General features: G+C 41.1%; 1 protein-coding gene across 4 annotated transcripts in view; it reads left to right on the plus strand.

Annotated features, from left to right (window-relative positions):
- FHIT (fragile histidine triad diadenosine triphosphatase) overlaps positions 1 to 26,751 on the plus strand; it is a 565,069-nt gene that overhangs the window by 398,982 nt on the left and 139,336 nt on the right. For all 4 annotated transcript variants that reach the window (XM_063411702.1, XM_063411701.1, XM_063411704.1 and 1 more), the window contains exons 4-5: positions 23,772 to 23,917; positions 24,806 to 24,835. In XM_063411702.1, the coding sequence (XP_063267772.1) occupies positions 23,772 to 23,917; positions 24,806 to 24,835 (176 nt within the window). The remainder of the gene's footprint in view (positions 1 to 23,771; positions 23,918 to 24,805; positions 24,836 to 26,751) is intronic.

Here is a 26,751-nt window from a genome sequence, read left to right on the forward strand (position 1 = left end):
TTGCCTAGGAAATGGCATTTATATGCTTGTCTTGTTTATATGCTGCATGTCTCTCTTTTGAAAATGTGTTTTATTTCTTCTCCTCCTGTGTTCCTGTCTCCAGTCTCTCATGGTTTCTAAGCAGGGACTATTTCTTACTTTATCTGGGCAGGACCTCACACCTTGCCTTGGGTTTAGCTTTTGGGGCCTGAAGGGATTTTATAGTGCAAATTAAAAAGAAACCCAAATAATAAACTGATATTGATAATGAACCATCTGCCTTGTCTGCCTTCAAACCAAGAGCAAAACTGGATTCAGATCCAAGCATCCCCTGGAGCTTGACCCCATTGACCAGCTTTGAGAGGGAAGGGAAGGGAAGGGAAGGGAAGGGAAGGGAAGGGAAGGGAAGGGAAGGGAAGGGAAGGGAAGGGAAGGGAAGGGAAGGGAAGGGAAGGGAAGGGAAGGGAAGGGAAGGGAAGGGAAGGGAAGGGAAGGGAAGGGAAGGGAAGGGAAGGGAAGGGAAGGGAAGGGAAGGGAAGGGAAGGGAAGGGAAGGGAAGGGAAGGGAAGGGAAGGGAAGGGAAGGGAAGGGAAGGGAAGGGAAGGGAAGGGAAGGGAAGGGAAGGGAAGGGAAGGGAAGGGAAGGGAAGGGAAGGGAAGGGAAGGGAAGGGAAGGGAAGGGATGCTCAGAGGCTCTCTGGTGACCATGTGAGATGTTTGGGTGCAGGAGGCAGACTCTGAATATCCTCTCTCATCTCCCTTGTTCTCTCAGGGAGGGCTGGAAGTGTGAACTGACAGCAGTAAAGCACAGATCCTTATAAATGGGAATCAGCAGAGAGGAGACTTGGGTCACAGTTTGCAACCTCCTGCACAGCAAGGGCCAGGAGTCTTTGAAATGCAATCCAGAGCCAGACTGCTCCTGTTTAAGCCTTCTTTGAATTTGCTAATAAACCAAATTTGGAGGAGTTCTTTCTCACTATGAGGAAAACGATAATTTTAGTAATCTTTAAAAGTCCTTGTTCCCTTGGCCTGTAATTCCACTGTAACTAGTACTTTGGAGGAAGGTCTAACCTTAAGTGAAACCGACCCTGTAGTAATTTTTAGGAGCAGTGCATACCCAGTGAATTGTGAAAAATACAGGGATTACTATATAGGTCTTAAACCTTAGGAAAACACTTTGGACTTCTATAGGCAGCTTAATCTAATCTAGAGGGTGGGCATGGTTCTAAATGTATTTTCTAGTGAGCTCTGTACTCCTGGAAGCAGTAGAGAAAATTGCTTGACCAGCTAATGGGATTAGCCAACCACATTCAAAGGTTTACAGTCCACTATGGAGTATCTAATTGAGTAAGATGGATATTTCTAATATTCATTGCTTTAATTTTTATGTTTTATTAAAGTATGAAAGGCTCAGTGCCTGCTTGGAAGATAGCTGGAAGGTCTCCTGAGAGAGGGATTGTTTAGGGTAAAATAAACCAGAAAGACAAAAAGAGGCAGAGAAGAAAATGTTCTGAGAGCTTCTATTGTGGTAGGGGTGTTTGTGCATCTATACAAATTCCTCAACTGGACTGTATTACCTTACTGTGATGGGGGAGGAAATTGTGACTTAAGAAGCTAGAATAAAGGCTTATGGAAATGATATTTGTTGTTAGAATTATCTGAAAATGCAGCTGGTTTTCCCTATTTGCAGCTGTTGTAGTGCTAGCAGGATGACACAAAATGCAAGGACCACAGGCTGAATTTTCCTGTGCAGGATTCTGGCTGCTGTAGGACCAGAAGGATGGTTCTCCTGTCCTTTCTTCCTTTCCAGCACGGCTTCTCTATGACCCTGGTGTCTGAGCAAACTGCAGGTGTAAATGCATCCCTGTGTCCTTATTGCCCAGGTGCCAGCAGGGGTGCAGGTGACAGCGTCAGTGTTTCTCTGCAGGGCGTGGCACTGAGGGTGCCCTGCTGCCTCAAACAGCCCGGCCTGCAGACCGGCACAGCTGGCCAGTCCTGGGGCTCAGCCGGGCTGTATGGCAGGGATAACAGACTGATATCGAGTCCTGGAGTGTCACACCCCCCTCTGAGCCATTTTAAGTCTTTTCCAGTCCAGTGAGCTGCCCAGGGTAGCACCCGTTTGGACAGGGACAGCTGTGAGCAGAGAGAAGCAAACCCCAAATACAAACTGTGCCTCGCTCCGGGAGCAGCATCCAGAGGGGAATCAAGCACTCCCACACGGGCTGTGGGATGGCCAGAACTGTGGGAAGTCCTGGCAGGCCTGCAGGGCAAGAGGACTGCCTTGGAATTAGCTGTCTCTGAGCAGTCCCAGATGAACTCAGGGTCTCTATTAACTATATGGAAGATGGAACAGAGCAACGCACGGTACAACCAATATGGTCAGAACATACATTCTCCTCTTTATTCTTGAAATGACTGGTTTTATACAGTGTGAAATAATTTACAATTGCAGGTGCATTTTTATTGGCATTCAGCATGAACAAATATATAAACTATCTCAGTTTAAGGCAGCTACCGTGATTCTACTCTAACTGCCCCACCCAGTCTATGCACACACCTTAACCTAATTTCTAACTGTGCCACAGGCTTATCTACGTGTACACGGGCCCAAATCTGAGGCCCAGTTTGGGACAGCTCAGATCTCATTCCACAGCACATCATGCCCACGATCTCTAAGAAATCCAGTCACACCCAGATCCCCTGGGTGGGAGGGACGGAGCGCTGTGTGTGCACTGAGGCACCTCTCGCTCAGATGTGAGCAAGGGAGGCTCCCAGCGAGGGAGAGGACACACAGAAATGTGCATTTAACATCTCCAGTGGTACACTATCCAAATAAGGATTGAAACAAGCATGCTACAGGCCTTAGGAAAGAAAGAAACAGATTTGAACAGAATCTGTAAGATACTTATCCCATAAAGGCATAGAAGCCATCCTGATAATGAACACACAGAAGGTTGCAAAGATAGTGGGGAATTAACCCCATTAACTTGAAAGGGGAAACAAAAACATGTGTCAATAAATATTTACTCTCCTTCTGGTATTTGAAAGTGCTCTTATTTGCAGAGCAAACTGAAATCTTTTCTGTGGGATTTTGTAGAAATAATATTAATATTAACTTTGTGTCTTTGTTGCTTTATTTTATTTCTTTGAAACAAGTAGTAAATTTACCATTGCAAAAATGAGATTTTTTTTTTCAGTTGTAAAATTTATCTCAGCTCATTTGTCATGAAAATTTGCCCCTTAGGACTAGTTTGAACAGTATCCCAGGTGTTTAATGTTGTTCACCTAATGAAGGCACAACTCATGAAAACAACTATTGAACTGTGGTACACTTCATGAATACTGAGGAGGCATTCAGATTTAAAATGCATGTAGTGGTAACTGGGTCTATAAACTGCTGCTCCTGAAGCCTCGATGCTGGATGCATATTTCTCCAAATGAACATTTTTCCCTTGCACGTTTTTCTATTTACTAAAGCAGTTTGTAGATCTCCATTTAGCTTCATCAAGCCTCAGAGAGTACAGTCATAATTAGTTTGGCCATGGAGGGCTTGGCAGATTTTTTTTGTGAAATACTCCACTTCATAACATGCCTTACTAGTCACATTTCTGTCCTCTTAAATAAGAGGAAATGAATTGTAGTTGGATGCAAATAATGTAGGAAAAGAGGAAAAGAGCCAAGAAAGAAGGCTTTTATATCCAGGTGTGAGGGCCTGCTGTGCATCACACTTTGTTAAAAGAGCACGCTGTGTGAAGAGGAGGCAGGAGTATGGGTGGATTAGGAGAAACCTGCTGAAATGTCCAAAAGGAAATCTAAAAAAAGAAGCCTGACCCATTTGCACCCCTGAGAGAGGAAGGGAACCACATCAAGGGATCTGTGTAGACACTGAGCACCACAGGAGCAGCTTCTGCCAAGGCAGAACAGGAGATCTCCTGCACGAATGTGCCACTGAGATGCTCCAGCAAAGCTGGAGGTGCTGGGAAGAGAGTGTGCCTGCTGTGCCTGCCCTAGAGGATGTCTTGGGGTGAATCTGCAGTTGAACTGAGATGTCACCCTTACCACAGCGGGGCTGCAGCTCTGGCTGTCACAGCCTGGAAACAGAAAGTCTGGATTCCAGGTAGCTGGAATGAAATAGCTGTCCTTGTCTGCCATGCTGATAACAAGCCCACTCTTCCTTTCTTCCTTTTTTCTTTCTTTTTAAGTTTCATTTTGCAGTGCCTGGCCCACAGGCAGGGGGATTTTGCTGTCTTCTCTGAGCTGATGTTGCTTAGCTCTACTGAAAATGCGTATCAGCATTTGCCAGACGCAAATCATTGTTCTTGACAGATTATGCAACTTGGATTATAAAAATCCAATGTTTTCCTCTTTCTGTCTAGAAATTTGCAACTTGCCAGCATGGTGGGAGGCATTACTGTTCTCATTTAATTCTCAGAATTAAGCACATTTTCAAATTTAGGCTGGCTAAAATAAGAGTTCTGTTCTGAGAAAAAATGGTTGGTGTGCTTCTGCCTGTTGTTGCTGAAATGGCTGTTGAATTTCTCATTAACAATCACCATGAGTGTGTAACACAGCACAGAACAGTCAGGATACTCATAGCAGGAGACACTTCTCTGTGCAGCATTACCAGGCTCCAATAAATGCTCAAATGCTCACATTTTTGACTGATCTGAGATAACTTAGAGTCTGGAATATTTTGTTGTTTTTTTTTTTTAATTTTTATTTTTAACTAGAAATTGTTTTGTAACCCTGAAAAATATTTACTTGTGAACCAACACTAACTGCAGCAGAAAAATAAAAAAGAATGCCAGATAGCTCTACTCTTCAACTTTTACTGTATCCCAAAATAGCTCTAGACCTCATTCTGCTCTGAGATCTGCAGGGCACATCTCTGCTCTGATATGCTGCTCTCTGTCCTGTATTTTTAGGGAAACCAGTAGGAGTTCAGAGTATCTGGGACTGCAGAATCCTCGATCTTCCTGGCTGACCTCAGACTCGGTTTTCTTTCTCTGTTTGAAATGGATGTGCTGCTGTGATATTAAAAATGGCTGTGAAAATTTTTATTCTTGTTGCAGACAGGAGGTTGGCATTTTGCATTTAGCCCTTTGTGTTTCCACTTGAAGAGCAAAGATGAGCTCCTGATTCTGGGGATTTGTTTTACTTTTGTTTTTATACTGAGGCTGCCTTGTATGAACAGTATAAATTCACCAAATGGTGTCACCTCTGCTGTGATCCCTGTGGCTGAGATACAAGCAGGTTTTTATTTAAAGAGCCTAAACTACCAGATTTGGTAAATGATGTGCTTCATGTTCTGAAATGGTGAAAAGTGAAATGGTGAGCTGGTGAAGAAATCTTACTGGCAGATCAAATTTTTTAGCTGTTGTGCTTGAAAGCCAGACACTTAACATCATTTTAATGCAGTTTTTGTGTTTGAATTGATATAATAAATGTCAATGTTGAATAGCATAAGGTCATATTTTACTACTTTGACCACAAGTGCAATCTTCCAGGATTCAGTTTTATTACTATTATAACAGTCACGCTGGAGAAGGTCACCAATATATCTTTCAATATGAAGTAACATATGAATGAATGGTTTATACCAACTTTATTCTCTGCAATGTGCTGTGAGCTGTATTGACAAGGATCTGCCTGGGATATTTTCTGTGTGATTCTGCTGTAATCATGTGTTGCTTATGATCATTAGGGCCTTAGACTTTGCAAAGAAATGAACCTTTGAGGTTTGTACTCTGCTGCTTCAAAAGAAAAAGGGCATTTTCTTCAGCAGTATAGATATTTACTCTGAAAAGCACAGCTATACATCACTCAGCACGGTGAAAATGATCCAGCTTTTGCATACATACACTGTGGTTGAACAACAACAGTCCCCAGCAGTGCCAGATTTCAAGGGTAATACATCAGGAGTGTGTATCAAAACCTGTGTGCACCCTCTCTGCTTATTAGGAGAAAGACTACACTGATCTTTAAAGCTGAAGTAATTGGACACCTACCTGCATATTTACATTGCCTGACATAGTGTTACAATTGCTTTTTTTCCTTTTTTGTGGCTTCCAAGGTGCATTTGTACAAGATGCAATAGGTATCCTTGATTTTTGTTTTGAGTGAAGGCTGTGTTCCAAGAGAGGCCATCTCTGTTGCCCTCTATGGAAGCTCGAGCACTACTGATTTTCTTCTGTTTAGGATTCATCCTGGTTTGTTTTTTAAAGAATTTTTAATGAATTTTTGTCATGTGAGGATGAAATGCTACTCAACTTATTAACTTGTGTATCTTACTTCCTTAGAGAAAAGTCACCAGTTTTTGTGGAAATTGAGAGTGGATGAAAAAATGCACAGGTTAAAAGGTTTAGCAGCATCCAGTGCTGTACTGAATTATGTAAGGCAAAAATATTGAATAATAATATTTTTCTTATTGCACATAGCCTGTTTGGGGATTATGTGCAGCAGGGTGTATGGATCCCAGGCTCCTTTTTTTACTTTTTGGGGGGATTTAAAGCATTCTTGTAGCTAAAAAAGTTGTTACCTTGGAAAACTTTTTTTGCTTTTCTTCTTTTTTTTAGTATCTCTAGGGTTAGCATTACTGAACAGTAAAACTATTTTGTAAAGCTGAAGTCTCCAAACTGTCTCTGCTTTGTGTGGTTTTGAGTGCACAACAAACAATGCCAGCTTGCTGCTCCTGCTGTCAGTCAAGATCTCCTGTAGCTGCTGCAGAAGATTTGTGCGTCCCAAGCCAGAGGAGCTGGGTTTCAAATCTTGTTTGACAGCTCTGGAGGGGCCTGTGCTGTGCACGCAGCTATTTCTGCAGTGAAAGCCACGTAATGCGGAATGCTGGATATCCCGGGCGGGTTTTGCTGAGGGCTGGATTTGTGCTGGGAGCTCCCTGAGCCCCGGGAGGATGCACGAGGGGAGACACTCGAGGTGAGGGCTGTGTCCCACGCTGCTGTGTCCTCCTGCCCCAGGCTCTGCCCCTGGGCCTGGCCTCGGGAGTGCCAGCAGCACACCCAGCCCTGCCTGGCGCTTCCCTTGGTGTGCCCAGGGCAGGGAAAGCCACCCCGCGCCCTTCCACCCCTGCAGAGGTGCCATGGGACAGCAGGGCTGCAAATGTCCCAGCCTCTTGTCCATCAGGGTTAAGCCATGCTTCACAAAAATACTTTGAAATGCTTCTCCTTGAAGAATCTGAATCAAGGTAAATAATTATTTCCCTGACATCTGCTTCCACAATGTTTTGCTTGCCATTATGTGCAGATCTATTGCGTGGCACTTGCCAGCGTGGGAACATTCTGTTCTCTGATGTGTTCAAAATTATGTTTAATGACTTTAGCCTTCACCCAGGACTTTTATTTCTGGAAAATGTTTATAGCATGCAAACACAGGAAACAAGTGGGAATGTGCAGGCACATAAGCTCAACCTCCAACAGTGAGTTTTAGTTGTTGTTAAGTTTGGAGAATTTTTTGATAGATCAGTGGCAGTCTCAGAAATGTCATCCTCCAAAACACAATTGTCTGACTATGTGATTTAAGGCAAGAAAATAATTTTAAAAACCGTATTTTAAGATGTTTGTTACCCTAGCAATTTCTCCTGCTTTGTTAAAACTGATTTCACTTTGTTCTGTAGGTTGTCCTAGAGCACACTTGGGGAGATTGGAGATGTTTTGATACTGGAGTTCTGAACAAAGAAACACACTCGAGTTTCAATGCACGTATACATCTATATATCTATAGCTTACACAAGTTTAAAGGAAATCAATTAGCAATTGATTATTGCAGAGCAGTGGCGATAGCATCTGGAAGTGGGGATAGTTTTCTAACTCTGAGCAAGGCTTTTGAATGTTCCAGTACTTTTTGAGGGCAAAATTACTCAAGGAGGAAGCTCCTCCTTGCAGAATTTCATTATTTAGGATTTCTGTGAATGCAGATGAAAATGCAGAGGTGTAATTTGTCACTGAATGTTTCCAAACCTAAAATCTGTAAGACAGAGCTGCCCTCAAGGTGTTCTCTAAGTGGCCCCTGTGGCTCTGAGCTCTCTCTGCTCCTGTTGACCTTTAAGTGTGCAGGAAAGCTCTTCCCTTCCTTGGGCCTTGAGGAGGGAGGCATGGCTACCAAATGTAATTCCTGGTGCTTCTTTGCTGCTCAGCCCTCGCTGGCTGGCAGGCCCAGGTGAAACTGCCCAAGGTGCCCAAGGGCAAACACACTCTTCTGAGCAAACTGAAAGAAAATTAAAGCCTGTAAAGCAAAACCAGTCAGACCATTCTTTCTCAGCAGCAGAGTTTGCTTTTAGCTTTGTTCAAACATTGGCTCCCCATTCCTCCTCCCACTGGAAAACATTAAATTATTATAAGTGATACTGAGCGTTTCATGCATTTTGTAGTACCTCGGGTCATGGAGGTTGCCAGTAAGTGCAGTGTTTTACTTCCAAGTGTGGGCTCTTGATGTCTTGGCTGCTGCCACTGGAGCTTTAGGTGTCAGAATTGTGCTACATATTTGGTGTCAGCTCTGCCTGTGAGCACAAGCTGCAGCTCCATTTCCCAGCCTCCTAATTGCTATTAAAGGAGACAGCAGCAACCTTGCAGCTGGCATCTCATTTCATCAAAGTAGTGATAAACTATATTCAAAAAAACCCTCTCTCACTTCAAAATCCTTTCATTTTGGTGACAAATGTTGGGGTATATTTGCATACAAATCACCTTCTTCCAGGAAAAGGCTGAGTTTTTTGGTGCTGCTTTGTTTTTTTAATGCTTTCTAAACATAGTTTGTCTGAAAGTTTTATGAGCCAGTCCTCTTTTTCATACACAGCCTGATGAGCTGCTTCTGGAACAGAAGATACTGACAAAACATTAAATTGCTTGTTGGCTCCTCTTTTGAGGACAGCCTAAGCATGTTTTGCTATAGAACAATTTCCCTTGCCTCTTTACAATTCTTTGGCTTCTCATCTCCATTCATAACTTTGCTATCTTGCACATATAAATTAGTAGTACAAATATAATTGGATCTGGCATCATTGCTGCAAGGGGATTTTAAAATTTTTCACTATTGGTTTAAATTTTTTTTTCAAGTTTGGTTTAAAAGGGTTGGGGTTTTATTCAATAACTTTCCATTCTAATCAACTGTCCTAAGAAAGGGCAGTCAAATGGAAATGTTATTTACTCTTGCTGATGGGAAATATGGTTTAAGAGAGTTTAATTTTCTCCTACTGAAAATCTACCCTGTAGAAGCACTTTTGTCTCTTGATGACTGGGTGCATAGCAAAACCATCTCAACCTAATCCATCCTATTCTTGGACACCATTTTATCTCCTCTGCAATCGAATTTGTCTGTAGTGGAACCAACATTCTTTTTATCGCCCAAGGTCTGATCTTCAAGCTTTCACCTTCAAAAGCACAGCCATCCTTAGGCAGGCTGGTAGCTCAGAATGATTTATAACTGAGGAGAACTTTGAAGTTCCTATAAATAACCAAAAAAGGCAGTGTTTCCTGCCTTTTTTAGTTATACTGCAGTTTGCTTGCTTATGCTTCAGCATCTCTTGTGCCTTCCATTCTGTATCAGTGACATGCAGCCAGGACTGACTGTGCCACCAGTTTCTGAGTGGCCTGATAAGAATCCTAAGATAGTAATGTAAAGCCCAGGGAAAAATGATTCTCAAGTGTTTTTCACACCAGTGGTGAGGATCAGCGTGGGGCTGCATGGGAAATGCAGACACCACATTCAAGGGGACTCTGTGGAGAACATGTTTAATTTCCAGAGCAACAAGTCTGCCCATCACTTTTGCAAGACTGAGCTCTCCAACTGCACACAGCCATCACTGACACGTTGGGAGGCTGCTGAGTGATTCACATCCAGCAGTTTAGCAAGGGGAAGCTGAACAAATGACAGTGGAGATGCTTTCATTTGGAGGAATACCAAATGTTCCTGCTCTTGCAGCCCCTAGATATGGGATATCTACTTTGTGACCTTCGGAAAGAGAAAGAAATTCACATTTCTCAGCAAGATGGCTTTGATGGTGATTATAAACCCCCAAGATATGCTGTGTGCTTGTAATTTAAGGAAGAAACACAGAGTTCTGGAAATTCATTTGCAGATATCAAATTCAACATCAATTTTCTCCCTCACATTCAGGATGCAGTTGGAATGCTGTCATCTTTCTTTGTTGGATTTTTGTTTGTTTGTTTTGACATGTATTTACTTTCTCTTTTAGCACTGATAGCATGTCAGATTTAAACTTTTTTTTTCTTCCCTCCAGGGAACTGACTGCTGGCAATAACTGCAGTGACATATTGTTGTTATCAGCTCGTGTTATGGTAACAAAGAGAGTTCCAAACCAAATATCACAGCCCAAATCTTTGGGGATATCTAGACACGCTGTGGAGTCCTAACAGCTACTCAGATCTTGCTCCACTGAGACTTTTAGGTCTGGGATTAATTTGGAGTGCACAGGGATCTTGCAGATTGTCCCACTGGTTCCAGCAGTGGAAAAGGAAATATCTACTATTGAGGATGAGGTGGGACGTAAGGGCTGAAGGGCCATAAAACCAGATGCTTGTCTTAATGGATACCAGCCTAAAGTATCTGAAAACCTCACACTACACAGCACTGAGAGGAATTACCTGCAGGTACTGAAGTTCACATGGATGTTTCCATCTGGGCCTGTGCAATAAAGTGGAGAAGGGCGTGGGAGGAAGGAGAGCAGGTTTGAGTCTCTGCAGAGCAGAAACCACAGTAAACATAGATTTCACCTCTGCAAATGTCCTTTTATACCACTTGTATGGTTGGTGGTTTTTTTGTTGGTCTCACAGCTACAAGAAAGACATTCAGGGTATCCCTTTGCTACTTGTGTGACACCACCCCTTTGCTTTGGAGCATTTGTTTTTCCCAGAAGTGACCCTGTACCAGGCATGAACATCCTTGGCTACTTTCAGCAGTATCAACAAAGGAAGAAAACTTCAGTGGCTTTTACAAGAAACTGATGTCATGCAGGAGACCATTTTTAGACCTGGCTCCATAAGCCTGTGTGCTGTTCTGTGCCTCTCCACACAGGCTGACTGCTGCTGAGGGCAGGACAGGAGGATCTGCACCCAGCTGCCTTCGTGGAGGTGATGGGCTCATGTGGAAATGCTCCTGTGGGCAGAAAGCCAAGCCAGCTCCTGCTGCACACAGCACTGAAGGGGTTTTTGGTGCTGCACGTGGTGGGGTTTGGCCCTTGCAGAGGGCAGAGCAGAGGGGGGAGTTGCCTAGCCCCCATCTCCTCCACGGGCACCTGTTAAGGAGCTAAGCATACGCTGTTCTGGATTCACAAATCATTATAATGACAGACTGTGACAATAAAAAGAGCCATGAAAACAGATCATGTAAAGAAGTCCTGGATTAAAAATCCCCTGGTACAGTGGGACATGATAAAACTCCACTAAGTCAATAATCTGTGCATTAAGAACTCCTCTGGTTATGTAAAGGAACTAAAACAGTCTGTTTTTCTCAGTGAGCCAGAGGAAGCAGTAGCTTGGTTATGTAATAGGATGATAAAGAGTGCTTGCTTTTCAGTAGCCCTTACAGTCTAACTTGATTTACAGATCAGATCTCTGCTGCTGACAGTAGAAAGACTGTAATGATGCCAATGACCGTGTCTAAGAGAGTCTCAGTTGTGTCTTTATTCCAAGTCCTCAGAAAGGAAATAATAAAAACAGATAATCACATTAAAGTGATAGTTTCAGATGACACTCACACAAAATAAGGTTATTCAGTTAAGCTGCTAGTTTGTCTTCTTCATTCCCATGTTCTTGAATATTGCAGGAGTCCTGGATGAGATATGAATTTATGTGCCATGCACGGCGCAGCGATTCAGCAGAGCCGGGAACAATGTGCATTAATGACAATAAGAGTATTAGAGCAGCAGCTACAGAGGCAATCATGACACAGGGCCCTGTTGTCCTTATCCAGGAGAGCTTATTATGCAAGTGAAAAACAGGAAGGAGACCTACTTTCTGATTCCCTCCTCCTTTATAGCTTTCATTGTCTCGGGTGCTTTGTAAGCTATGTTTTACCATCTCTGCTTGAGTTTTATTTTGTATTAAAAGGAGTGCTTTGTACGGATAGTTTCATGTAGAAGATGTACTCTACATCTGTTTTACATTTTCTCAGCCCTTAAGCATGACTTTCTCAAAACTGACTCCCCTGGCAGGTGAAGAAAAATTCCCCTTTGGGAGCCTTTTGTCCTGACACACACACTCTCTGTGAACCTTCTCATCGACACCAAGCTTTTTGTGTTAAAGCAGGTATGAAATAAGTTGTCAAAATTAAGTAGCTAAAGAATAGCGGCTTAAAATAATTTCTTTTCATGTTGAGGTACCTCTTAGTCTCTGCTTAAATGCTACACAGGGTCTTTGATATTTCCACCCCACCTTTCTCTCTACTGCTGCTGAGTGAGGGCTGATTCCCTGCTTAGCTGCGCTCGTTGTTTTAATCCCCAGAGACATAAACTACAGAAGAGACTATTGCTTTATCCCTTTTCCTTTTGAAGTGCCTCTGTCAGCCCCCACTTGCCTTTCCTTCATTTACCCTTTCAGTGTCCTTGTCATCCACCTATTAATGTTGCAAGGGTCACAGCCTGGCTCCTGCCACACAGAGAGGTGTGAATGCTTCAGAACTCCTTCCCGTGTTAACAGGGCTGCTTTCAGCAAAACAGCAAAGAAATTTACATTTACAAAACCACTCATCAACTCTCTTACTTGGAAAGTCATTTCTCTGCTATCCACTTCAGCAGTGCATTGGGCAATGCAGTAGAGATATGCACCCATTACCATGAACTTTGCAGTTTTAAGAGTTCAAAGGAACTGATGAAAATACGCTGGGACATTTATCACATCCAAGATGTGATATTGCAGGGCAGAGATATTATAGTTTGCCTCTCTGTCATGCAAGTGTGGTGAACAGCTCTTCCACAAGGGAGACAGAGTTTTCTCTCATCTTTTGGACTGCTCCTAAAGATGCTGATGCTTTTACGGAGGGCTAAGCCATTCCTGGAAGGGGTGTAGTGATTTAGGCTCATCTACTCTCATGGAACAGTGCCCTGGAACAGCACAGCCTATCCTGTTGCTTTAGATGCAGTTTCAGTAACTAACGATGCAAAATATGCCATGAGCACTTCCAGCTTAAGGCAAACACAGCTCTCCATTGACTTTAATCAGTTTCTGAATGAGCACTTTTTTGAATGCCCTAACACAACCAAGTGGAAAACCAATCCTAGAAATTAAAGGGAATCAGGTGGTTTAGTCCATTAAAAAACTTTGAAAATCCCAGTGTACATTACAACATTATTTGAGGAATCTGCTTTGTGTAAGATAGGCTGAATTATCCAAATTCAGTTTTCCAGAACTCCCTGTTATTCATGTTTCTCATTATCTATAAATTACATTCAAAATTACCTTAATTACCTGAAACCTTGGTTATCCAAACATATTCTTTGTCCCCTGTGATGCTCTGGTAATTGATCTTGTACTGCATGGCTCCAGCTGATGCTTCACTGGTTACAGACTGAAGGCACAGGTGGTCTGCCACGTGCTACAGGTTTGTCTTTTTCTGTGCTGCTCAGCATGAAGTTAGTGCAGAGCTACAAAGAGCACATGGAAAGCTCTTCATCATCTGCATTGATGGGTACTGGAGAAAGTAGAGCTGTTACCAACTTCTCCAGCAGCAGGTCTAACAGGACCTTCCTTGACATAACTTAAGTCTGGAAAAAAACAGAAGAGGATGAAATGAAACTTCCTAAGCAGCAAAGTACTTCAACACTGCCAATAAAAATCTGGTTTTTCAGTTACAGATCCACTGGTTTACTCTGGTTAAGCCAATTTGCCTTCAAAATTAGGTGAGACAAATCTCAGGGAGATTCACCATATATTAATCCAATTAATTTACTATTGTAACCCACCATAGATGGCTCGAACAGAAAAAATGGTTATGCTTTCAAGTGCTATGGACAAAAATATCAGTAATGCTTATGGTTTGTACAGAACCTTAATTCCCACATTCTGTGGTATCTTTCTATCAAGTAAAATCTTGTTTCCAGGAAAAGTTATTGTCTGGTATATGGCATCCAATAAAATTCAAGAAAGTAAATTTGTCATAACTAATATCTAGTAATTAATTATTTCCTCATTATAGCTCCTGGATCATGAGCTAGAATACAGCTTCATAATGATCACATTAGTTTTTGGATATGATAGTGCTGCAGCCTTAATTAAGACCAAATGCTGAAGCATTTTCTCACAAGTTGTTTTTTATTCTCAAGTGGAGGGGCTACATCACGAGCTCACTTTCTCTGTTTGAAATGAGGCATTGCAATGGCATGTTGCAAATCCAGCAGGGTTGTTTTGGTAAATTGAATTTTTCTGGTGGTGCAGGCTGTTTGGACTAGAGTTGTAGCTGCTGAGCAGTTTTGCATGAACATATCAGTTGCCATGACAAATGCCATTGCTCCAATATTTAGGCAAAACCCTGCTTTTTGACTGTTGACCCCAAATGTTGTTTGGTCTCTGCTGTCAGCTTTGGGCATGGCTGTTTGTTTCAGTGGTCTTGTACATTTACAGTTGCTATAGGTGCACTGATAACTTCATGTAATTGTTACCAGTTCTGTCATCTATTTAGAAAAAGGATATACAATGAAGATGTAGCTCTTAGCTGGAATGGGTTGATGTACAGCAGGATTTCTTTACAGGATCTCAGAGCATCACAGCACTTACAGAGGACATTGAGATTTCTGCATTTCTGTGTTGGTCACTGGTTATTTATTACTTTTGGGCCTTCCAAGACCAGCAGCTTGATGTGACTCTAAGGATGTGGTTGTGATTCCCATTACAAATGTAAGTTTAGGTCTTGAGTAAATTTCCACCCAGTCTGACTTGGATCAGAGGTGTGTGTCTGAACTCTCCCACAGCTGCTCTCGCTGTGGTTCCACTTAGGTACCTGCTGCTGCCCGAGGCTGTCCCCGAGGCCAGGAGCCAGCAGAAAGGACAAATCCTGCAGTAAAATACCACTTGCTAGGAGGAACTGAGCTTCTAGTTGACCTACTTGACATACCCTAAAGGCATTTAAAGGGAATATCAAATATACGAAAGACTTGTTTAAATGAAAAGTGAGCAGTGCTGAATCTCACATTTCCCTGCTGTGGCCCTGTGTCTTGTGGAGTCACTGCACTTTGTGTAGCAGGACTTTGTACTTTGCTGTGCTAGCTAGCAAGACTCAGACTGTAAGCCATATCTATATTTAAATTAGATGTACTGACTGTTAAAGTAAAACAATGCTTATTGTTCATTTCTTGGAACTATTGCATGTTTCACTGACATAAAAAAGTTATTTTAAGTTGTTTGAGTGGGGTGAGAAGATCAAGTAGAATAAAACCCCCTCTGTATAAAAGCTGCAATGTGGTCTTCAAAGAGTGTACTTATCATAGTGTGTAGAGATCCATGTCAAAGATTTGCAGTGATGGCTCTTTGTTCTAGTGGAACCACTAATTCTCTGATACAGTGCATAAATCTGGTCTTCTGCATTAGTGTAAACATGTACTGAGCTGCCTTATCAAGATCAAATTATTTAGATAATCTGTCTTCTCTTAATGGCTTCTTTAAATTAATGCTAATATGTGGCAGAGCAATATAAAAAAAGTTGTATGTGGTTTTAATAGTCTGAAGCCATTTTTAAGTTTTTATTGTAACTTTATTGCATTTACATTGGTTCTTAATCATCTTTATTGTTCAGAGCTATGTTTTTTCCCAAAACTCTGTGATGTATTATTTCCTGTATTGTACCAAAGCACTCCTCTAACTTATATTTAAATACAATTCTACGTGTAAAATCCACTGGAGTTCTCCTTTACATTTTCCTATTATGAGATGCTCACTCTTAATCCAAACACCTCTACAGATTTCCTTCCTAAAGCCAGTCACTCCATCCTATTGAATGAGGCTTGCTCTGGCCTGGGGGAAGTGTCAGGACTTGCACTGCTACAGGTTTATGGATGTCCTGATTCTGGGGGTTTACTGGGAACTGAATGGGTGCCTTGCCATGTTCTAATGAGGCAAAATATGCATTTGATTAAGTTTTAAAGGCCTTTTGATGCCCTCTGTGTGCATGTGCCTGTGCTATTTCAGTGTTCTCTTCCTTCTTAACTCCTCCTACAGGCAGCATCTGTGAAACCATTATTGTTTTCCTCACACAGAGAAATTGCTCCCATAGCCTTCAAAATTTGAAGAATTGTTCAAGGGCAGAAAAAAGATAAATGACTGGCAGTTGTTTTTCAGTTATATTAATTTTATTAGTCATGCATTCTCCTGTGTTTTTTCAGAGCTCTGGGATTTCTTTCTCGTAGCAATTAGAGCTTTTTGAACAAAGAAAACTTCTGCTTAGATGCAATGATGAATTTAATACCCCTGCCCACACTCCTGAGATGACTCTGGGGACATTGTGGTGAGGTTTAATACCTGAAGCTTTGTCTGAGTGATCCCCTCTGCTTGGGGCACTTCATGCAAATTCATGTAAAACAGTGTAAGAAGAGAATAATCCCTCCTGCTGCCCCCCACGGCGCATTATTTCTGCATTCCCATCAGCTTATGGGTATGCAGAACGGTTCTCTCGCACAGACCCATGAAATAGTTGGAAATAATCATTTACTGCAGTTTTCTGCAGCTGGCTCTCCCTGTCCCTGAGCTCCCAGCACCCACCCAAGGCAGTGCCCTCCCTGCTCGGTGAGGGCTGAGCTGACCCTGGATCAGCCTCCTGCTCCAGGGACAACATTTCTCATGCCCATCATGTTCTTCCTGCTAGTACCAAGAGATGGTGGCAGTATCTAATCTGTATTAATCATAAAATGAGCACAGCCCCAATTTCCAAGCCAGGAGTCCCTGTTGGGGGTTGCTCTGTGATGACTGGGGTGTTTTCAGCCTGGGGGGAGAGCAGAGGCTGCTGTGCTGTAAATCACTCACCTAAGCTTATGGAATGCATGCAGGAATGTTAACTCTGTATTAAGTCTCTATAGTTTGGGAAAGTTTTTTAATGAGAGCCAATTAGGTCAAAATCAAAATATTAATGAAAAAGTAGTTTTTGAGGTGTTTCCCAAAATTAAATCATCAAGTAAAATTTTTAGTATTAACTAAAGTACTTTTTATGTAAAATAACCTCTAGAATGCCAAAAAAAGATATTTAAGACTTTTTAATCTTTTGGTGATTTTATTAACTTCTACTTTTCATCATTAAAATATGTCTTTGGTTGTTTTTGAGGGGGTTTTGGGTTAGTTGTTTTTTCAGGTGTTGACTCTTGCACTCCCTCTTGTGAGAGGGAAGACTTTTTAAAGGAACAGGAAGTGCTTCTATTCTAATGTGAGCTATGAATTCATGACTGTGTTACACACTGAAAATAAATAATTTTCCTAAGTTAAAAAAATTTATAACAAATGTTATAGAAAGCTAACAATATTGGTGAAACCCAGGAGCTCCATAAAGTAGCAATTACCCTTTCACTTTTAGATATTTTGCCTTTTTCTCCCTGTATTTTGTTCTTTTAAAGCCTCACATATTAAGAAAACCTGTCAATTTTAATGTTTTTAAGTGGTTCCTCAAAAAGACAAAGAGAAAAAAAAGAACTTTATTCCTATTGTTAGAGTGTCAGTACCTGGAGAGCCTTTAATTTTTTGCTTTTTAAAGCTTTGAATTGTTCTGTTTGAAGTTCAAATTCAGGAATAAAACAAGAGTCAAAACTGAAAGTATGTTTCTATATAGCAAATTAATGGACTTAACCAGGAAAAAGCTGTGTTCAGCTCTAAAGCTTGTCACATAAAAGGAGTTTTAACCTCTTTAGGGTTTCTTTTTTTTTTGGTTTTCTTTCTTTTTCTGACCCCCCAAAGGGCATTTTTTCCAACATTTCAGAACTACGGAACATGTGTACCTTGATAGTTATGTGTGAAAATTTATAATAGGCACTTTGTGGGGTTGAGTGGAGTCCCATTGAAAGGAACATAGAGCCCGGCCTAGGCCTTAAATACACAATTACAATAATTTAAGCTTCTAAGTCAAAATCCATTACAAAGCAAATAAAAATTACTGCTGAGCCTTTGAATTTCAGCCTCCACTCTGTGTGTATTAGTGGAAGGAAAATTACATTTGAAGAGGTCACCATGCAGATGTTGGCCAGGAGTTTTGATTTTCTTGTAGAGTCTGAGTCTTCTGTCTTTAAGTCTGCATGCAGTTGTCAAATGCTCCCTTCTCAGTCACACGCCAAACCCCCAGGGTGAGCACATCCTTCAGTCCATGTGTCCAAGGAGATTTGTGCTCGTGCCTGAACAGAGCTCTGACAGTGCCAGTGCCCATTGCAGAACCTCGTCACAGTCAATGTCTCTGCCTGCCCATCTCAAAGGGCAATGGGAAACAAAAGAGATTTTGAGGTGTGTGCAGAGGGGCTGGTGAGGGCTGAGGGGTGGCACATGTGTGCTTAAACATCCTTGTGCTGCAGCTGTTCAGGAACTTGGACCCTGCTTGTTTGGACACAGCTTTTCCAAACAGGTTGTGATCCTAACAGACCAGCAGGCTGCTAATTCGAATTATGGAGGAGGCTCATGGTCTTTGGTGCATGTCTTGGTTTGGAAAGACTGGTATCTGTCAGGGAAAAACTGGAGAATGTAAAACCCCCTCCCTCCAAATTATTACAGTTTTGCAATTAGGAGCTTTCAGGCAAAAATATGGGAATAGGAATAACAGTTCTTTACTAGGAATGTTAAAAATGCAAATGCAAGAATAAAAAAAGCAAGTAAACAAACAAAAGTCATAGAAGACCCTGACAGAGTCAAGAATACGACCTGACACCCTGTCGGCCAGGGTGTTGGAAGCATTCCAAATAAGTCCTCCTGGAGTGACAGATGTGGTTCTGTTGGAGTAGAGATGATCCTGTAGTGGCAGGGAGATGAGTCTGGCCTTCCTCTGAGAATCCAGTGGAAAAGTGGATGATCTGCTGTTCTCACATCTCCCGTTTTATCCAGGTAGGAATGCTTGGCTCCTCCCACTGGGTGGAGCATCTCACAATGGAATGATTTAATTTTATCAGCCATGCAGTGAGCCTTAATGGCCCATTAACAGCAGATATCCCCTGGAGGGAGGATGGGTCCTGGAAGAGATAAGGAACATTGCTCCCCTGGTTTTAACAGCTGGCCCATTAACAGAAGGCATCCACCCCCCTGCCCCCTGGAGTTACAAGAGATAAAGGAAAAAAAACAAACATCTTCCCAACCGGTTTCAACAGATGAAATAGAATACACTTTTTTTTGGTTACATAACCCAAGACAGTGCATTAAAGAACCCCCCCAACATCATGCAGGGAGTATCATCACAGGCCTGCTGTGCCCAACAAGGGCTTCCACTGGAAACCTAGGGCATCCTTTAGGTTTTAGCTCAGTTTGAGGGAAATGAGTCTGATCCACCCTGGCTTTACTGCTCCTTTGTGGTTATGCGTGTCCACTAAAATACCTGGAGTTTTAGGCTACTATCTGCTGGTAATCTGAAAAATACTGACATTCCTATTTATGCAATGAATCTTTAATGGAGATTTTAGTGTGTGTGAGGGTTTGCATACTGATTTGTGTATGCATATTTAGGTATTAGGGAGAGAAGTAAGGCTGTTGAGAGACTTCTGCAAGATTTAGAGAGGGAAACATGTTGTTACAGATTATAATAAGGTGCAAAGATTTTTCACTCCTTAAAATGGAGAAGCTGACATATTAAATTGCATGTGCTCTAGTGATGTGGACTGACTCAGAGAACTTGAAGGAACTAACAGCTGTGCGGATCAAAGCTCAAAAATAGAAACTTCATCAGTCACTAGCAGTTTAGAATGAATGAAGAAATCAAAAAATTATTAATTATAGTGTTTAGAGAAAGGAAAGATGAAGTTCAAACTCTCTGAAGGCAGGATGCTGTCATCAGTGCTGCAGCACATCCAGGCTGGGTAGCAGCACCTTGTCCTGCTGAGCTGCTCTGTTAAGTGGGAACACCCCTGTGCAAACACAGGCACCACGGCCATTTGGCCACTTCAGACAGCCCAGCGGGACTCAGGTTTCCCACCTGACTGGCAGGGAGGGCACAGGGGAGCCTCCTGCCCCTCTGGAGTGGCAGCTGGATGCCCTGAGGCATCTCAGTGTAAGGAACCTTCAGTGAGGCACCTTCAGTGTAAGGAGTAATTGCACATAACTGTAAGTACAGACTCACTGTCTCTCTCATTTTTAGTACACTCACCTGGAGTGGTTTCACAGCAGTGTTTGTACTGGGTTATTGTAGAAAGTCATGAGCAGTTTATCTAATCTTAAACTTGGTAAGAATTCTGAGGTGAATAGAGCAGGTGTACAGCTTAAAATCTGACTAGATATAAAATGACATACTATCCTAGCATCAAAAATTTTAGTTAAAAACTATGATTTAAAATTGCAATGGATGGTTGTTTTCCTAATGACCTCAAATTCATGAATTCATTCTAACATTTCCCTTTTAATATATTCATAGTTAAATATAGCTTGAATGTTGTCCTAATTACATTCTCATGTTAATTTAGCTCTGATTCAGAATTTCTATCATTATTCCTTGCAGAATTATTTTGAAATGATGGAAAGTTCAGAAAAGATGCTCCATTCTGTGATTGTGCCTTTGAATTATTTATCAAATTCAAAGACAGAAATATAGCTAAAATCTAGTTTGGGTTGTAAATGAGTTTTGGTAATGTAAGGAGGAAGTGCAAGTCCTTTTTGCAGAATGCCACGGGTGCAGCACAAGTGCAGGAGCACTGGTGGCCCCACATGAGCAGAGAGGTTCGTGGCTAATAAGAAACCTCCACTGCATCAACTGGCAAATGTCATCTAAGCAGGTAAGGCAGAAGTGAGGAAGAGGAGACACAAAGAGAGATACAGAGAATTTGTGAAATGACAGTGCAGATTAGGGACAAAAATGAAGAGAAATCCTGTCCTGTCTTGGTCAGAAGCAGCCCTCACTCCCTCTGCGATGTGCCCTGGAAACGAAAGCTTTCCCAAGAACTGTTTAACTCATGTTTTCCACAACCCATTGCAGTGGCAAACAGTGCAGTGCTAACACCAGACTGCAGCAACCATCATTAATGCAAAAACTGTGGCTGTGGCCCTGAGCTAGGCAGAGAACAAACAATTGCTGGTGAGGCGTGTGCGAGTCTGAGAGGGGGAGACACTGCTGGGGAAAGTGCGAAAGGAGAAAAGGAAACATGTCTTAATGTAAGCAGCAGTTTGGCTAGAGGTAAGTGAGGGGAAATTCTTCATTTATAAATGGTTCATTGAGCCATGATAATAAAGCAGTGCTGCAGAAGAAGGATAATTATCTACTTAAGTATCAGATGCCCTAAGGGTACAAGCTTCCCTTCTCTCCTTTTGAAAAATGAACTCGGATTAAACAAATGTCCTTTTTCCTGTTTTAGTATTGACATGGATTTCCTTTTTATGAGTAAAATTAATTAGTTTTTCTATTCCTTTATTCCTGGTATGGAAATCAGGCCTGCCAATCAACTCTGCAGCTCTTCCCTTGGGTCCCAAGTTTAGCCAATAGCATCCTTTACGGATGTGCTTTGTACAATGCACTGGGAAGGCACAAATAAATTACATGGTTTACTGTGCCTGGTAATTTACCAAGGGACACAGCACTGCAGAACTAAGACCTCACAAAACTAGGGGGTTTGTTCCCATCCAGGATTGTTTTTTTTTCCCAAGCACCTGCTTTCTAAATATATTTGTCTCCTTTCTTAAATGTTAATACCATAAGTTGTAACAAGCAAAAAGGGGAATAGTGGTGGCATAGATGATTCTGTACAAAAACCCCCTGAAAAACAGATTTTCAAAGTAGATTAATGCCCACAGCTGGGACCAGACTCCTCCTGTTCTTTTGGGAGCTGCTACAGGTAAAGCTTGCTTAATTCTGCTCCCACTTTAGCAAATATTCATTGCAGACTTGTCTGTCCTCAACTGGATTGTGGAAAATGATCAAAACCTGCCACTACATCTTTACTTTGAGAAAATGGCTGGTTTTCTCTCCTTTCAGAGATTCTGTGATTCTTATAATATAATCTTGGTGTATGTAAACATGTTGTCTCAGTGATTATGGAAATAATTGATCTTTCACATGTATTAATCTCTCCTTATTTCAAATGTCTCATGTGGTTTTTGACAATCAGGTTGATGTAACCTTTTTGTGACTCTGTTAACTGCAGAGCAGCTCCTAGTTACCTTCTGGATTATAGAGAATATTCCTGAATACCTGCAGGCTTCCAGATGCAGTAAAAATAAAGATGACTGTAATACAATGGCAAGGAACTTAATTTTCTTCAAATAGTCCTTTGAACACTTGTTATAATACTGGAAAAAAATAATTTTTGTAGCCTTTGGTTATAAAAGTCCAAGTGGTGTTAAAGGTTACTTTAAGGTCTTCATTCTGCAAATTCTATTCTGTAAGTCAGCAAAGAATCCTGTCTGCAGGGAATTGAAATGAGACTCAAGTACTTGCTTGTTGGATCTACACAACTGAGGCTCTGCTAGGAATTCTGGACCATATTAGTAATGTTACATAATTGACTTTCAAGTGAGGAATCTTAGCAATTATTAATTACTGTGAACACAGCAGATCAGGTGACTGTGAGCAGCATCTGTGTACTTCCATTATTTACTTTATAGCTTCATTTCACTGCCTCTCAAATCACAGCCACCAAGGTAGAATTAAATCAAAGTATATTAACAGGGTTGGGACCACTCTCCTTAAAAGGAAATTGTCTTAATTATCTTAATGTATTTTTGAAAACACATTATAGTTACAACAGGTGAGCATTCCCTGTGAATTGCAATTAATGTGTAGAAATAAATGATCTGCTATGATCAGCATAGAGCCAGCTTGTCATGTTTAGGTGCCTAAAATTAGAGGTGTAAAATCAAGATTTTAAGAAATATCACATATGGGGAAAAGCATTGTAAAACTGCTGTCTCAGACAACACATCCAAAACCCTCTTATGTTTCTTTGGCTTTCCCCCATTTTTAATCACAACAGAAAATGTCTCTGACTTTCACAAGATAAATACCAGCATTTCTCCATTGAGATGGTACATTCAAGTCTGTGAAAAATTTGCTTTCCCTTAAATGTCTCAGTGTTGCCCTGGTTTTTCGGAGTTTTTTTAAAGCCTTCTACTTGTTCATAAGATGGAGTCAGTTCTTTAGTTTCTGTACAATACCAAGGGTCAGTTTTTCACTTTCTCACACTTTGGAACATTAACAACCTTTCTTGGTTTTGTTCACTGTTCTTTGTTCACATATTTCTAGCCTGAAATAATGCTGGTTGACAGCTGATCTGGCCAGTGGGGTGAAGGGGTAGTAACCCCAGAAGCCAATCCATAACCAGACCCACAAATGTATTAAAAAATGGAAGAAATGGAAGAAATAAACAGGCTCGCCTGTTTTGGGGAACAGCCTTTCACTGCAGACCTCCTGCCTCCGTTTTGTGTGCCGTTCCAACATCTCAGTATAGCACAAGAGCCTTGGTCATTCTGCCCATATCCAAGGGATGTGAGGAAAAGAATTCTGAACAAAGCATCAAATAATCCCTTGTAATCAGCCCTATGTTTTTGCTGCTGTTGCTGTATCGCCGTGGAGGAAGAGCTCAGGTGATTCGAGGGTGATCAGGGCCAGGTTACAGGCTGGGGATGGAGGCTGTTCTGGACCACCAGATTTGTGTTTGTGCCTTGACACTGCCACCTCCAGACGTGCTGGTGTGTCCCCTGCGGCCGGTGGAGCGGTTCCGTGACCTGTGTCCTGAGGAAGTGGCTGACCTGTTCCGTACAGCACAGAGGGTCGGGAACGTGGTGGAGAAACACTTCTGTGGCACCTCGCTCACCTTCTCCATCCAGGTTTGTAAACCAGTCAGCTAAGAAAGGTTTAATGGTTTGTTTTATCAAGCTTTCAGCCCTTTTTCCCTAGTCCAATCACAAAAGAGCACTGGAACTTCAAGGGGCAATAAATGCAAAATAACAGTAATAAAAACCAAGAAGCCAAATAACTGCATTGCAGTCTTCCAGATTTGCCATTGAAAAACCTGAAAAGGAAACCAGCGGGAAAGTGGCTAGTTAATAACTGCAAAACCTTGGATAAAGCCAGCAAACACTCTCGACTGCTGTGCTTGTTTGTGAGCATTTCAGGAAATATTCTTCCTTCAAAGAAGTGTTTGCAGGGTTGACCTCTGGAGAAGGCAGCAACATCCCCTGTTCCACACATAACCCGCTGCATAAACTTGAGATGGGTGATCCCTGCTCACAGCTATTTATATGCAGGCAGAGAGCTGTAGCCATGTAAATACATTATAAATTCTGACCTTTCAGTTGTTTGTGCTGGGTGTTTTTATACCAAAAATGAACTCTGTTTAAAGCAAACCGGGAGACTAAGCCCATTCATTAGAATCAGAATTTAAGCAAGCATACTTTGATTAAATTTTTACTTCTATGTGTGATTTTATGTTCACAAGGATCAGAAATCTATTGCTAGCTATTGAAAAATATGTAATCTGAAAAAATGAAAAATATAAAGTGTTATTTGTGTGACATGAGATAATTTCCCACTTTGCTGGGATCTGATAAGGAAAGGAGCTTTGTCCAAAAACTTAATGTTGAATGTCCCTCAGGACAAATATGCTAATTTAGCAGACAGTGTAATTGATGTAAGTGATTACTGAGGAAGATTTTTGAATTCCTGTGAGATCCTTGTTAGATGCTCTAACCTGAGACATTTTCCTTTGCTTACAGGATGGCCCTGAAGCTGGACAAACAGTGAAGGTGAGTGCTTAATGTGCAGAATATAAATTAAGACACAATTATAAGAACTAATAAAAGATCAAAGCTTGTCATCTGCTGTCCATTGCTGCATTGTTACTTTATCCTTGAGACCGAAAAATCCCAAGTGTACAATAGCAGTAAATACTTTTTATTGAAATTGCACAAGATAATGTTTACAGGTTTTCTTCCTAGACAAAAAATTTCAATCAAGAAAATATCTTTTCTAAACTACTGGGTGTATTTATGCAACGAAAGCCTCATGAAAGAGGCATCTGGTTTAGTTTTTTGTTTGTTTTATGGAGAAAATATTGCCCTTCTATTCATGATCTCTTTGTTTTTCTGTTTATTGCCTAATGAGTTGTAGCTAATTATAGGCAGTTAAACTGAACCACATTATGAAAATATACCTTTTGTCTATGCTTTCTCTCAACGTATTCACAGCACATTCTTATTACTGAAGTTCAAATGTAATGGGCCCAGTGAAGCTAAAAACCGGATTTTAAGTGTTCTTCCAAAAAGAAAGGTGGGAGGGTGGAAGGGAAGAGAAGGATTTATGATTATATTCTCCACTTGAGTAATACCATAGATAACATCCAAGATGTCTCTCCAGCCATGTTTCACTGCCTCGTAATGCAAATGCAATTGCGTGTGTAGTTAGATGATATGCCTCAACATTAGATAAAGGCTATTTTTTACGTTTGGAATCTGAGGAAAGTCAAATATAGCCATGGGTTAGCACTTTGTAAAATCAAATTAGATGTCTCAGAGAACCTGTTTGAGTTGATTAAGATAACTGTAACAACCAAATGACGGTGGATAGGAACATTTTACTTTTTTTTTCCAATTTGCTGTATTGACCTTATTTTTCCTTATCCCTTTTGCTGCCTGCTTTGAATATTTAACAGAGAGGTAATAGGGAGAGAGAAGAAGAAATTAGAATATCACCAAGCTAGGGATGTGATGAAGGAATGTGACAAAACAGATTCCTTGACTCATGACTTTGAGTGCATTGGCTGGGTTTCACTGGCAGTGTCTGTTGATAGGTGAAATAAGAAGTTTAAACACTTTTGAAGGAAATTTTGCTATAATCATCAATATGATTTATGAAGAAAATCTGAGGATTCATTTTAATATTTTGGACACGTGTTTTTCTCTCTGTAAAGGAAAGGTGTATAGGAATGGTTATATGTCAGAAGGATTATTTATATGAACAAGCAAAGGTGGATGTAAAAATTCCCATCTTCTGTGATTGTGAACAGTAACAAATGCTTATGTAGGCCTTAAAAAGGCAGGAAGTTCTGTATTGCTTAGTGTTTGTACTGGAAACAAAGAGTATTAATTGTTTATTACAAAATGGCAGCCACCCTTCATGCCTCCTTCTCACCCTTTTAATAAACACTGAGATGAAAATGACCCATTCTTACAACTGTGAACCCCTAGACTTTGCAATAATGAGCGTGTATTCATAAATCAGAGGTTATCAGTCTACATTTCCCTACTTTTCTGCATCATTGGGCAACACTGTTATTTATCATCATCGCTTTGGGATGTTTATCATCCAGAAATGCCAACAACTATTTTCTTCAGAGAATTTAGAGCTTTCAAAACTTCAATCAGAAAAGAAATTACTGTGATCAGGATCTTCTTTTAAGTGAACAATAGGGTGGATAAATAAATAGCTGGTTTCATTTAAACTGTTCTGAATCACAAAGTTTGAAAAAACACCTATGTGACCTACAAATAATTTATGAACCTTAAATTCAATGTGTCGTGTTCCTGGATGAGGATTTATTTGGGGTGTTTTTTTTCCAAGTATGAGAATCCACAATAATCCAGTCTCCTCTGAGGGAGCCTTTAATTAAAATTTCTGGAACAGACCAAACATTAGAAAAACATTCTAAAAGTAAAAATAGCAA

Source organism: Prinia subflava, chromosome 14, assembly GCF_021018805.1.
Source record: "Prinia subflava isolate CZ2003 ecotype Zambia chromosome 14, Cam_Psub_1.2, whole genome shotgun sequence".
Lineage (NCBI taxonomy): Eukaryota > Metazoa > Chordata > Aves > Passeriformes > Cisticolidae > Prinia > Prinia subflava.